We start from the raw sequence: 13,626 nt of genomic DNA, 5'->3' as shown, positions 1-13,626 counted from the left end.
AAAAAGACAGACATTATAAGCAAGGAAGCATTCCAAAGGAAGGTCTTGCACTTCTGCAGTCTGAGGTGCCTCAAAGCACACACAAAGTATCTTCATCAGGTGGGTATTCTGTAAAAATTAATATTCATTTAATAATTAGCCTTCATTTAATTAGTGAAATAGAAGCAAGTATTGGAGGAGAGTTTCCTGGATAGTGCAGTGAGCAAGAAAGCAGGGGAACAGAAGGTGAAGTGGTAAGAAAAGATAAAAAACATGCAAGTCCTTTTTGTACTGAAGAGGTACATCAAGGGCTGGAACCATGCATCAGAGTAAAAGACCTTATCTAGCATGATACATTTATAGTTTTATTAAAAGCAGCTATGTACTGTAAGATTCTGTAGTAAATAGTAGCCAACATTATAGTTTATATAACTAAAGAAAATCTATCAGCTTATGTGCAGCAGAATCAAATGACGTTCTTTGTAAATGTTATCAGGTTATCCAAAAAGCTTTGAATGCAGCGAGGAGTATTCTAGAGAGCCTGAAGGATATTGCTGCATTTATGAATAAGCAATGTCAGAGGTAATACATACAGAGAGATGGGGATTTCTGCAGGCACTGGATAGAATATTTATACTACGTTAACGAAGATAAGTTACTCAACTTATACTACAGACACCTTAGGTTATTACTACTGTGATACTCTGAGACAAAAAGAATGTAGTCCCAAATGTAAGCCTACTATCTGAATACTTTGCTTGGTACATTTTAATGCTCTGTAAATCTCTGACTTCAATTTGTGTCTTTCGGCTTTTCCCGGTTAGGGGTCGCCACAGTGGAACTCCGGTCCGCTAATGATTGGTAGTTGATTTTTACATGCCGAGTTACCAGCTCTGATGCACATCCTTCAACAAAGGTATGCCCATTCACACATGTCTCCACGCAGAAGACGCTCTAACTGAGAATCGAACCGGACAGCAACTTACTGTGAGGCGACAACGCTACCACAGCACCACCACCGCGGAAATCTCTGACTTCAATACAGAGTGAAATAATGTCGGCCAGCATGCTGAGGTTGCTGTGTCTGTTACATTTGACTCTGCTAAACCAGTTGTTCCTCCACAGCAAAACTTATCCAGGCCTGGACAGCAAGAACAGTCAGTAGTTCAAGTAGCATTTGAAGGCCTCAAGGATTGTTACTGGTCGGTACTCTAACAGTTCATTGGTCATACAAAGGCATGCTCTACCCTATATTTTTAGATACAGTTAAATAGTATAAAGGACAAGTGGATGACATATTTTCTATACACAGGGTAAATGATTTTAATGTATATTGAATGACAGAGACTGATGAACAAAAAACAAATGTGTATATTGTCACTGTTTTATTTTAGCATGCACTATTTTGTTTATCATAATGGACCTTTACCCAAAATTAATATGCCCTTTGTAATAACAGAATGCTTATATCATTTAACTTGTTAATAAACAACCCTATCTTGAAGTGCATTTCTATTGTTGAGTACCTGTTACTACATCCAGAGGAAAGGTGCCCACTTACAAGCTATTATAGGTTCATAGGTTCATAGTTGTGTATTAGGCTAATGAACACAATGGCCTTTTTAAGCCTATCCATCCCAAATCTCTGACAAGTTCTGGTACCTTTGATAAGTGTAAGCAGGAACTTGGGAGATGAAACATTTACAAGCAGGAGCCTGGGAGATGAACCATTTACTGGCTGTCTGTGTCCATTAGAGACATAGGTGCCAAACCAAAGATGAATTTCCTGCTCCCCCATCCAATTGTCCAAGTTACACTTGAATTTTGTTAGGGGGGATCTCTGCTTCACATGGATTGGGAGCCTGTTCCAGGGAATGGGTAGTCTCTAGGATACATACCTGTCTCTCCAGCAGGTTCTATTTACATCACAGGCAAGGTTTAAGTCTTTGGAATGGATATTTCTGGTGTTATTTGTTTTGTGGCTATGCAAAAGGTCCATCAGAGTGAGGTCTGAGAATGCCTTTTATGCAAGGCATAGATCTCCCCTCAACAGTCTGTAGGAGACAGAATACAGGGATAAGGCCTTATTTTATGGCTAAACCAAGAATCAGTATTTAGTGTGCACTAAAACACATTCAGATCTTGAGTGCATGTTATATCATATTTTATTTTCATTTAATATTTAAATACTTTACAAAGAACTAGACATAAAGGCAAAGTCTCAGCCTTACTACAGGATATGTACCCAAAGAGTGGCGTACAGCAACAGTGGTCCCTCTCCACAAAGGTGGTGCCTCAACGGACCCTGGAAACTATCGCCCCATAAGCCTGACTAGCTTGGTCTGCAAAGCTATGGAAAGGATCATCATGGACCTCATAAATAAAGATATTGGGGACCTACAGACACTGGATCCTACCCAGTTTGGCTTTGTTAAGGGCAGATCCTGCCTCTTAAACCTGGTTGACTTCTTTGAAACAGTCACCAAGGCCATTGACGAAGGGAAGGTGGTCCACACAGCCTATCTGGACCTCGCAAAAGCCTTCAATACAATACCCCACTCGGGCATTATAGATAAGCTCACCAGCTTAAATATAAACACCTATGTCACTAGATGGGTTGCAAACTGGCTCAAGGACAGAACCCACATGGTTAGAATTGCTGGAGCCATGTCAGACTCCAAACCAGTTACAAGTGGCGTCCCACAAGGCTCAGTCCTAGGACCTCTCTTGTTTGGTATATATTTCTCAGAGGTACAGGCCAACATGGAAGGACTGTGGCTGACCAAGTTTGCAGATGACTGCAAACTTGGCGCCATAATCGACTCTCCAGCTGACACAAGCATCCTCCAAAAGGGCCTCGTAGAAACAGACAACTGGTGCCAGAGCCATGGCCTCAAGCTAAACGCCAAAAAGTGTATAGTCATCCCCTTTGGCAAAAACAAAGTGCCCACAAATTACCACATAGGTGGTAATCCATTAAGTACAGAAGAAGAAATTAGGGACCTGGGGATCCAAGTTGATAGCAATCTCTCATTTGACAACCACGTGGCCAAAGTGGTTAGAAAAACATTTTATATAGCCCACCTAATCATGAAGGGATTCACATCTAGATTAGGAGAGGTCATCATGCCTCTTTACTCATCCCTCATCAGGCCCGTAATTGAGTACAATGCCCCTTTTGAGATGTACCTTACCAAACACCTGCAGCAACTGGAAAGACCCCAAAAGTACCTCACCAAGAGGATCAAAGGGCTCAAACAGATGCCATATGCTGCCCGGTTAAAGAAACTCCAGCTCTACTCAGTGGCATACTGCCTGCTCAGAGGTGACCTGTGCCTGACGTATAAGGCCATGTCCAACCCAGAATTAAGGGACATGCTGCACCTCAAAAAATCCAAATCCCATCGAGCTACATGCTTGAGAGACTTGAACCTCAGCACTGAAATAAATAGGACATACTGGAGGGACAGATTCATAACCCAGAGGCTCCCTTCACTCTGGAATAAAATCCCAGTCCAGGTTAGGCAGAGTCCCTCATTGACTCTTTTCAAGAGGAATCTTGATGAGTGGATGGGAGATCGTAGGTTTACCCCGGGTATCACTTCTGTGTCACTGTTAGACAGAGGCACAGTATACTAACCTCGAAAAAGGGCATAGCAAAATTAATTTAAAATGGGTGGCGAAAGCCAAACATACTCTGGCTAGGCTTATAAATGCCCTAGGGCAGATAGCCTAGTATGAACCTATGAACCTATGAACCTATGAACCTAAGTTTCAGGTTTAGTTTTCTTAATGGAGGTGAAAGGTGGGTCTAATTACTCTTGATATATTCTTGCAAATGCCATGTTGTGATGTTTTATTGCTCCTGCACTCATTTATAATCAACTTGTTGATAGTGACGCATACACTGAAAATATTAGGATTAACTGCAGTCATCAACCATCACTAATCAAGTTTCAAATTAGTATATGGGCTGGGAAGCACTATTCCATCCTTATATTCTGATGTGCAGTAAAAAGGCCAAGACACACAACATTATCTGCTCATAATAACGCATTTGTATGAAATTGTGCAAATAAACTGATTTATAAAAAGCCTGCTTCCTGTAGGAAATTCGACTTGAGCCTCTTGGATTACAGAACTTGTCTCCAAAGTTTATGTCTGTCTAAGCATAGTACAGCTATAACCTTTTCTCTACTATATTTGAACACAAAAATAAGCATTCAGTACTCTTCCAACTTAGCTGAGAATCTGATGGCATGTGTATTTTAAAGACTGTGGATTTTAATGCAATATGACCACTACTTAACACTAATAATAGAGGGAGTAAAACAACCGCATCATCCTTTCGTCTTCATTTTAATGACAAAGCTAGATACAGATTGTAATATTGATCCGAACAAATGTTGTACAGGAAGGGAATGCAATGGCTTGCATGGCTAAGTCTCTGGTAGTCCATGCTTCAAAAAGAAGCACTGAATGTAAGCAGAAAGGCATGAGGGCATTTGTATGCTTCAAGTGCCATACAAGTAATGAGATGCATGCTAGAAAAGTGCTATAGGCAGCTGTTGTCAACAGGCTTGTTTCTCACAAAGGCATGCCATAAGCCAGTGAGCTGTGTCATGCAAGTGGAAATACCTCATCGGATCAATTCATACCCTCACAGGAATGTAGATCAGGTAACAATATGTGGACTGAACACCATGACGGCAGCGTATTTATAGCACTGAGCTGTGTAACCAAAGGTTAATCATATATTTAGGATACAGCTAGAACTGAGTTTCAAAGTTTTTCTCTACAAGCAGGATGTGTTGCATGTATGTCTGAAAATATGGTTGCGTTTATTTATTTATCTGTGTTTGTTAACTTGGGTAGTGCATTCATCAAGAATGACTAGTTTTTTGTCTCTGTCTCAGTTGTTCAAAACTGGAGTCAAAACACTTAAAACGTAAGCATATTTATTTATTTGCTTGTATGATATAATGTATTTATTTATTTATGTGGCATTTTCTAGACAGTTGGAGTCCCACTAAATCTGCAGTGGGAAATCAATTCAGAGTAATGTCTTAACTTCACTGAAAATTGTAAATTTCAGCCAGTTAGTTGTTGCAGAAGTATTTAATTATAGGCAATGCAAGTCAAAACTAAGCTCTACAGGTTGCTTCCTTTAGAAATTAAACAATGCTCTGTGCAGTAAGCCAACTTACAAACTCTTAGCCAGGAATTTGCAATGTGTGCTCAGAGGAGTATACTGTCTACTTACCCATCACACATTCAACAAATATAGAGTTACCACCTGTCCCACTTTGTGAGGGACAGTCCCTCTTTCATAGGTTCATAGGTTCATACTAGGCTATCTGTCCTAGGGCATTTATAAGCCTAGCCAGAGTGTGTTTGGCTTTCGCCACCCATTTTAAATTAATTTTGCTATTTGGGCAGCTGTGTCCTGCAAAAAAAGTTGTAAAAATGGTAAATGTCCTGAGATTTTAGGGCAAAATTATTTCCTATATTTTATGTAATCGTTGCATAAAATAGTTATTCTGTATCTGAAACACCTAAATGTTACAAGAAACAGAATAACCAGCAAAAAAGTGAAGTTATGTCCTTTGTACTGGCCGTGGGTAAATTTTCGCTTGCAAAATCTGAAGTTTGTACCAAAAATGTCCCACTTTCAGCATTTGAAAAGGTGGCAACCCTAAACAAATATGGAAATCTCTCCAAATGCTGTTCCATTTCCATGCACACCAAATAAATAACGCTGTTTTATCTTTGCACTACAGCATTGCCTCAGAGCAAGCTGTTTATAGTTTCCTGTCGCAGATGTTAGTTTATACAGCTCTGAACATGTTTTACACATATTAGGTATACTGTTTCTGGGTGATGTTCAGCAAAACGTAATCACTTTACCACAACGAGTACATTTAGCTGAACTTCAGGTGGCAGCAGAACAGTGTGCACTTATTTTAACAGAGGTTGCCTGTTCAAGCTTGCAACAAAAAAATAAAAAATAATTTTTAGTTTAAGGAAGCGTTTAGAGGAAATATGCAAGCCACCTTTTACTATCATTTCATAAATAATAATAATAATAATAATAATATAAAATGTGAGAGCTGGCAAAGATTGAGATAGTCTCGGAAGAGGATACCTACCTGCACTGATTGCTTGTGACTCTTAGCAGAAATGTAACATCAAAGGATCTGAAAAGTGGGGAGTTTGTTAATTAATGCGGCAAGTACAATGCAATTGTTTGGCCCCCTAACCCACAACACCGAATTTGTATAGAACATCTTCAGGGGCGCACCAAATCAAAGAAGAGAGACATCTTCCCAAAAGAGGGGACTCAGCAATGGCGCACTCTTCGAAATCCCACATGGAGTGATTTCCTAAGAAAAGGTGCTCGACCTTATGTTTCACAACGTCTTGTGATTCAGGCAACTGACACAGGGGATAGCTCTAAACCAACCCGAGACAAATCTCAACAGAATCAGGGACAGATGCAAAAACAATCAGGGACAAGGACGGACACTTTTAAATATTAGCACTGTTAACTTCAGACGTTGACAAAATAAGAGAATGTGAATTAATACACATTTTCTAAACTGAAAGAATTCTATAAATCCACTGTCATTATCCACTAAATGCAATTAACCTCGTTTTCTCCAGCAGTCACCATTTTAATAGGGATTAAGACAGGCAGACCTAAAATGTGAGTCAAAATCAGGGACTTCCCTGAAAATCAGAGATAGCTGAGAGGTATGCAAGGGATTTCACCTTGGTCGCCTGTAGATGTATTGCAATCTGCAGGGTCAGTGCTTCTACCACTGGTGAAATAATTACCTGCACACCTGTCAACTGTCCAGATTTTTGCAGAATGTCCAGATTTTCTTCGTCATATTTTGGTCTGTTCCTCATTAAAGCTGTGCTTTTTTTCTGGCAAGTCACTGAGAATTGAAGCCACCTAATAATGACATTTATTTAAGTTTCAGAGTTCACACGCTTCGGACAATGCATACTAACACAAATTTTGTTATTCTAGCAGTTTTCTAATTTTATAAGAGCAATATTTAAATGTTGTCCTTATTTTGGCCCTTTGCCACCCCTATTATCTTCGGCTTTGTCCAGATATCTTGCACTAAGAGGCTGAGAGGTATGATTAGTCGATATCGTACTATAAGAGTGCATTTAGACTTACCCAAGATATACCGTAATCGGCAGGTCAAAGCTACTACACCGGTGTAATAAGTACCTGATATCATAATACAACGGTATGTCTTATCTTACCCTTGATATACCGTAGTCTGCAGGTCCAAACTACAACCACTTATATAATAAGTGCCTGATATCATACTTTGACGGTATATCGTTTTCCCCCTTAATAAAATATGACAGGAGGTCAGAAAGAGGAACACTTTCTTGTTCTCCCTAATAGATCTTTGTATACCGGAAGTTACTTCTTCAGTTGGTGACAGTTAGTCTTTGTACATGCTTACTTTATGTATTTGTTGATAAAAAACGTAGTCATAAACAGTTCTGAGTTCATGAGAAACATGATAAATCTAGGAGGAATAAAGTTAACTCTGAGGGCCCATTTCATAGCGCTAGGCTTAAATCATAGCAGTCGGGGGTATGAAACAAGTTTTTCAAATCCCTGGTTAACACTGACATAACCAAAACCAGTGAGGCAAAACGTTTCTCTTGGGGTTAATTTATGCCTTATTTCTGCAAACAGGATAAAAGTGATGGCAAACAAAACATATTAGTGTTAACGTAAATATAATAAAGTGTGCTGATATTAACGCAAGTTATTAATTTCCCTACTGAATTACTACATATGGGAATTACATAGCAAACCCACAAATCCCTTTATGTAGCAACACTTTGAGAAATGTTTCAAGTGGTACAGAACACCAAGGGTCCTAAGTCTGAATGGGAACAACTTCATGACAGAAACAGTGCCAAGCTGCTGACTGTCGAGTTGCTGAACATCAGGCTTGTTTCCATCGGCATCAACATTTCACTTTTACCTTGCAGTATGGTTCAAAGTTTTATTCTCATACTGTGTAATAATAAGGATATCTCAGAACATCTCAGCAGCAAGCAAAGCAGTTGAGACGACCATAAATACTTCTTATTTCTTCTTATCACACTATGAAATAATGGACCTTGGAATTTCATTGTCTCTGTTACTTAACCAGTTCTGCGATCAGAAGTAGCTTCAGAAATAATATGACTAAATTCGCACATACCACAGGTAAACTAAGGTCAGGGGACGAAAACGACACTTTCTAGTGGGGGTAACTGCATGATACAGTTGCGGGGTTGGGGGATCACAGGAGATTTCCTTCCCATGAGGAACATTTTGTTAGCTGAATCTTTGATATTGCATTTTCTTCCATTTTGTTTAAATTACAGCTTCTCCAGTGGTTTACAGTGTTATAGTGCTCGGTACTGCACACTCTGTGTAACTTACCCTAGGTTCCCAGCTGCCAAGTTATGTATTTCACTGATGGCTGTCAATGTGAATGCTTAAATTAACAGACACTATGCAGTCCCTACACATGAATGTACTTTATTTTAACTTCAAGGAAATTAAGGTAAGTAGCTTGTCAAATATGCAATCTCTCTCCGTCTCTCTCGCCCTCTCTTTTGTTCTATAGGGTATTTCTTCTTAAATGCACATCCATAGACATGCAGATAAGGATTTTGTTTTATTTGTTTTGACCAAACTGTAAAGGTTCAGATTTTCTCATTGAAAATATACAGCAGAGCATAACATACATACGCCTTAAAGCATCCAATCTATTATACATTGGAACTTGAGAATTGCTAACTGTACAATTACGCAGGGAAACATTTAGCCATTTAAAAAAAACACCTCTAAATACGACTGAAACAAGCATATTAAATAAGAAAATGGAGGGTATATTGGTTTGAAATGCTATTTATTAACAATACAAAAAAAATGGGATCCTGAACAGAAAAAAAAACAGAGCTTGCTTAGCAGTCATTGTTTTCATCCCTGAAATGTGATTAGCACAAGCATCAATACGCTCCTTGACCCAAGCACCCCCCGCCCCCATTAAAAGTATGCATATTTGGTACAGTATGAACTTTTCTTGAACTTCTTTGATAAAAATTACAATTGTAACACAGGCAACCACATATTTTATATAAACGTATTTATAAACACGCGCGGGCGCACGCACGCACGCACACAGGCGCACGTGAGTCACAATGTAAATATGCCACCCATTCAGTTGCGTGTGCAAAAAGGGTGAGCTAAAATTTAAGAATACGTGAACAACTGACAGCAGCATTAAAGCAATGAAATAATACCCAAGTCTTAATTTGACAACCTGTTACCTTCAGTCCAGTCTGTATTGGTAGATCAACGGCTTAAGTACTTACAAGTGTCTGGAGAAGAAAACAAAGGACGTGCAGACTTAAACTGGATGAGTGGATGCAAGGCAACACGCTCATTTGTTGCAGATAGATTTGGAAAAAAATACACTACGTTCATTATATTGTTGACAACAATCATAGGTTATTGTTAATGTCTCATAGGCACAGCACCCGAAACCTCGGCAACTTAACGAGAACGTAAAGTTTTTGGTCATTTTAGTATTAGTTTTGTTTTTACTGAACAAGACTCGAATTCTTTCCCAGCTTCAGATAATAAATAATAAGTAGATTCCCCACCCCACACTACTTCATTGCACAAGTATCTTCTTCTTCAGTTTATAAGCAATGAAGTTTAACAATTTGGACTATTTGCAACTCTGCAATCTCGTTCTGTGCTGCTTTTCATTTGATAAAAGGGGAATAAATGTATCGCTGTGTGATAACTTCAGATTGCTCCACACTGGTTCAGGGTCTTCTGTCTTAAACTCTTTGGAGTCCCCTCTCAGTCTTGCAAAGTTTTTATAACCATTTGAGGTAAGCTCCATTAGCTCAAGTTCGTGTTTGGCAGCGGTTTCTAATACCCGTTGTTTGTTATAGTACTTGACAAAGTTATTTATGATGGGGTGGATTGGCAAAGCGATAGCAATAACCCCGCATAAGAAGCTTATAGCAGCATTCAGTTTGCCAAGAGTAGTCTTTGGGTAAATGTCACCATACCCAACAGTGGTCATGGTAATGATTGCCCACCAAAAAGACTGGGGGATGCTTTTAAACAGCGTTTCGGGGTGGCTCTGTTCCATGGTGTACCCAAGAGCAGAAAATACAAATATGCCGACAGCTAAGTACATTAACAGCAGTCCCAGTTCTTTAAAACTCCTCTTTAGGGCATAAGTCAGTGTCTGTAGACCAGAGGAGTGACGAGCTAGCTTGAATATCCTAGCGATCCTCATGATACGTAGTGCTTGTATGGCTTGCTGAACGTTTATCAGCTCCATCATAGAGGCACCTATATGAGTAAGGATTAAACTAACATAGAATGGCAGTATTGCCAGAGCATCAACGATGTTCATGAAAGAAATAAGAAAGTGTACCTTGTTAGGCGAAGAAATCAGTCTTAGGATGTATTCCATGGTGAACCACCCAATGCACACCGTCTCAATGTAGTCCAGAGTTGGGTGCTCTACATTGTTGCCATCTGCGTCCTCAATCTGCAGCTCGGGTATTGTCCCCAAGCACATCACAACCGATGATATGAGAATAAAGAGAAAAGATAATACTGCTATTACTCTACCTAGTAGCGAAGACTCTGGCTTTTCCATGAGCTTCCATAGCCATTTCTGCCCTCTTTTCCAGCGATCATCCGTGAAATCCCCACCGAGATCGTCTAGGATCATTTGAACCCTCCTAGCTATTTCTTCCAGCTCGTCCTGCTTCTCACTTAAGAGGCACTTGCAGCATTCATCTAACAACTCCGGATCAACTCTCCAAAATTCCATCTCGTTTGTGAAACAAATCGGACATATTCCCTTTTTCATGTGGACTTCCCCGAAGTAATACACATCTATGATGCATTTGAAAGCATCGGGATCCCTGTCAAAATAGAATTCCCCCTTGCCAGGGTCATAGTCATCGCACAGGGAAAAAATGGCATCGTAGCCGCCAGAGTAGCAGTTGGCGAGCTCGGCCAGGCGAGTGCCAGGATAGCGGTCCAGAATGTCTCTATAGAGGATCTGCCTCACTCCGCCAACATTGACCACAATTTCTAGTTCATCACTGGTCTCTGACTCGCTGCAGTCCGACTCTCTCCTCCAGTTTCCACTCTGCATTGTTTAACAGGTTGCTGTCGGTAAACGTAACCTGCCGGATCAGATACAGTTTATTTTGGTTTTGAGCTTGTTGATTAACAGACTTAAGTCCAGTGATTCATTTTCAGCATCGTAGATAGTTTTGTTCACTTAGAAGCAATTTAGAATCTAACACAAAGTAGCTTGTGATTGTACAGCATTTGCATAAGTGTCACAGGGACATATCTTGAAATTCAGATAAAATTAGTTTTTTCCCCCTGCTGGGCTCTTGGGGAGATGGTGTGTTTTTGCAGTTTCCTGTCAGCTGAGATATTGATTGTGTGCCCCGCAGGTTCCTTGTTTCCTTCTGCACTGCTAAGGTATTTATTCCCAAATGAGCAGTAGCGTCATTCACTTCACGACTCCCCACCCCCTGGAAAAAAATGAAAAGTTGGAGGCACAAATAAGACCGAACGTACAAAGAGCACACATGCAGTCTATGTAGCCAGTCCAATGAGATCTAATGCTGTGGTCATTTTAGATCACTTGTGTCGAAAGCAGGTGCAATCATTCTTGTATTGTCCAGCGTTAGTAGTAAGACAGGGACAATGACAAGCAGAGACAAGCAAGCATGCAAATCAACACACAGTGATACGGTCAGGGGTCGTCCGGAAGGATTTGGAGAGAGGGAGAGATTCGAGCAGTAACCCATCCACGACAGACTTCGTCCAAACTTGCAGGTTTCACCTCGCAGCTATATTTTAAATTGTTTCCTGAAAACGTGCATGGGAGTTTCTGAGCTATTCAGAGTCCAAATATTACATATGCAAAAACTGGCCTGTTTTGCAAAATACAGAGGCAAAAAGGAAAGGTGGGAATTCGCTTTTGAATGATCAGGAAAGCGACACTGGCATTGCTCTGTTAGCAATAGGTGGTATAGCATTGCAATACCCCTCAAGTCTTAGCCGCTTACCTGAACCACCAGGGTCAGAGATCACAGTTAGAGGAAAAACTCTAAATAGCGAATACAGCAAAAAGGTTGTCTGCTCATAGCAAAATGCTTGCAAAAGACGTAGATGTCTATTAACATTTCAGGTTTGTTGTGACAGTAACGATTAAAATTATTAGCTGATGACAGTCTTCTTTATTCTCATGTCTTAGAGGGAGCATACCAACGGTAAAACTGAAGATGTCCCCAAAATGTTTGGCGGTTGACAAGTAACCTAAAAAGGGAGAGCCCTGTTGCACCTTGACTGAAAGCTGTTGCTCAGGCAGCTCAGTACTTCAGAAAGTTACTGCTGTGCTGTTTGACTTGGACCTCAACAGTTAATGTTTCACTGTGTGTGTGTGTGTGTGTGTGTGTGTGTGTGTGTGTGTGTGTGTGTGTGTGTGAGAGTGAGTGAGGGGGGCTGGGGGTTACATACACGCGGGGATCCGTTCTTCAGCAGAAGCTAACAGCATTTAGGTAGCTCTAGCGAACACTTCACTGCGGCTGCTATCAATACGTGGTTAGAATGATTACTAGTGGGCAAACCCACCCTTGCTGTTTTGCCTGCAGTCCTTGCACTAACAGGTTATACACACATTTAAAAAGAGCAGACATTTGATGAAATATTCAGTATTAACTTGTGTTAATAACTAAAAACGAAACAGAAACGTGCACCTCTTGCTATGAAGTATTTTCAGAAAGTGCAGCTTAGAATAAAGGTTCACGACGGATTTTGTAAAATATCAATCATTGCAAAAGGCTAGACATTCACTTCATGCGGAGTTCTGTTACTGGCCCTTTGATTCATTTGGTAGAAAACAAACTGCATTCATTTCTTGTAATAAGAAATCTCTCTACTGCTTCTTTGAGACATTCAGTAGAAAACAAATTACACTTTCTTCTGTGCTAACGGCTATTAAATTGATACAAGGCAGAAGGTTATGCATTGAACAATATCTCCACGTGCAATGTGTGCTGATTTCAAAATAAATACGTACATATATACACACACATAAACTCATAAACCTGCTTTTTTTGATGCCAAGCAAATAAAACCTCACTAGTTCAGGTCAAATCATACCACACAGTGAGTAGAACTCCACATTTAAGGGGCATGATGCCCCTTTTTAAACAACTCAGCATTTCTGCACCCATAAGTTATTTAAGCAATTTAAGATGGGCAATCAGCATGCACGTTTTGGAATATTAATGGCTAGTCATTGTATAACTGATAGTTTCTCACAAAAGATTAACGCTATGAGCTGCACACAGGCTGCATTTGAAAGTCCTGGGTGTCTGAGGGTCTTGTTTGCACTGCAAATTACTTTGAGCAGGTCAGTTAACCAAGAGACAGATATTCCAATTTTCTTTCTAAAATACTGCAAAGCACCAAGTGTGGGCAAGGGAGACCCACTTTTGTTGCTGTTGCTAGAAGAGACAGGGGAGGTGCCTCTACTTAACCAGAATGTTGTG

The 13,626-nt window shown here is 40.1% G+C and overlaps 1 protein-coding gene across 1 annotated transcript; it reads right to left on the bottom strand.

The window, feature by feature from the left end:
* Positions 1–8,904: 8,904 nt before the first annotated feature.
* KCNF1 (potassium voltage-gated channel modifier subfamily F member 1) lies at positions 8,905–12,358 on the bottom strand. Its single transcript, XM_044080133.1, has one exon. The coding sequence runs from the start codon at positions 11,205–11,207 to the stop codon at positions 9,747–9,749; it is 1,461 nt and encodes a 486-aa protein (XP_043936068.1). The 5' UTR covers positions 11,208–12,358; the 3' UTR covers positions 8,905–9,746.
* Positions 12,359–13,626: the final 1,268 nt, after the last annotated feature.

The sequence above is a fragment of the Protopterus annectens genome, chromosome 1.part1 (assembly GCF_019279795.1).
Source record: "Protopterus annectens isolate FY-2018-M chromosome 1.part1, PAN1.0, whole genome shotgun sequence".
NCBI lineage: Eukaryota > Metazoa > Chordata > Ceratodontiformes > Protopteridae > Protopterus > Protopterus annectens.
Note: the sequence above shows the minus strand (reverse complement) of the source record. Positions and strands in the feature narration are given on the sequence as shown.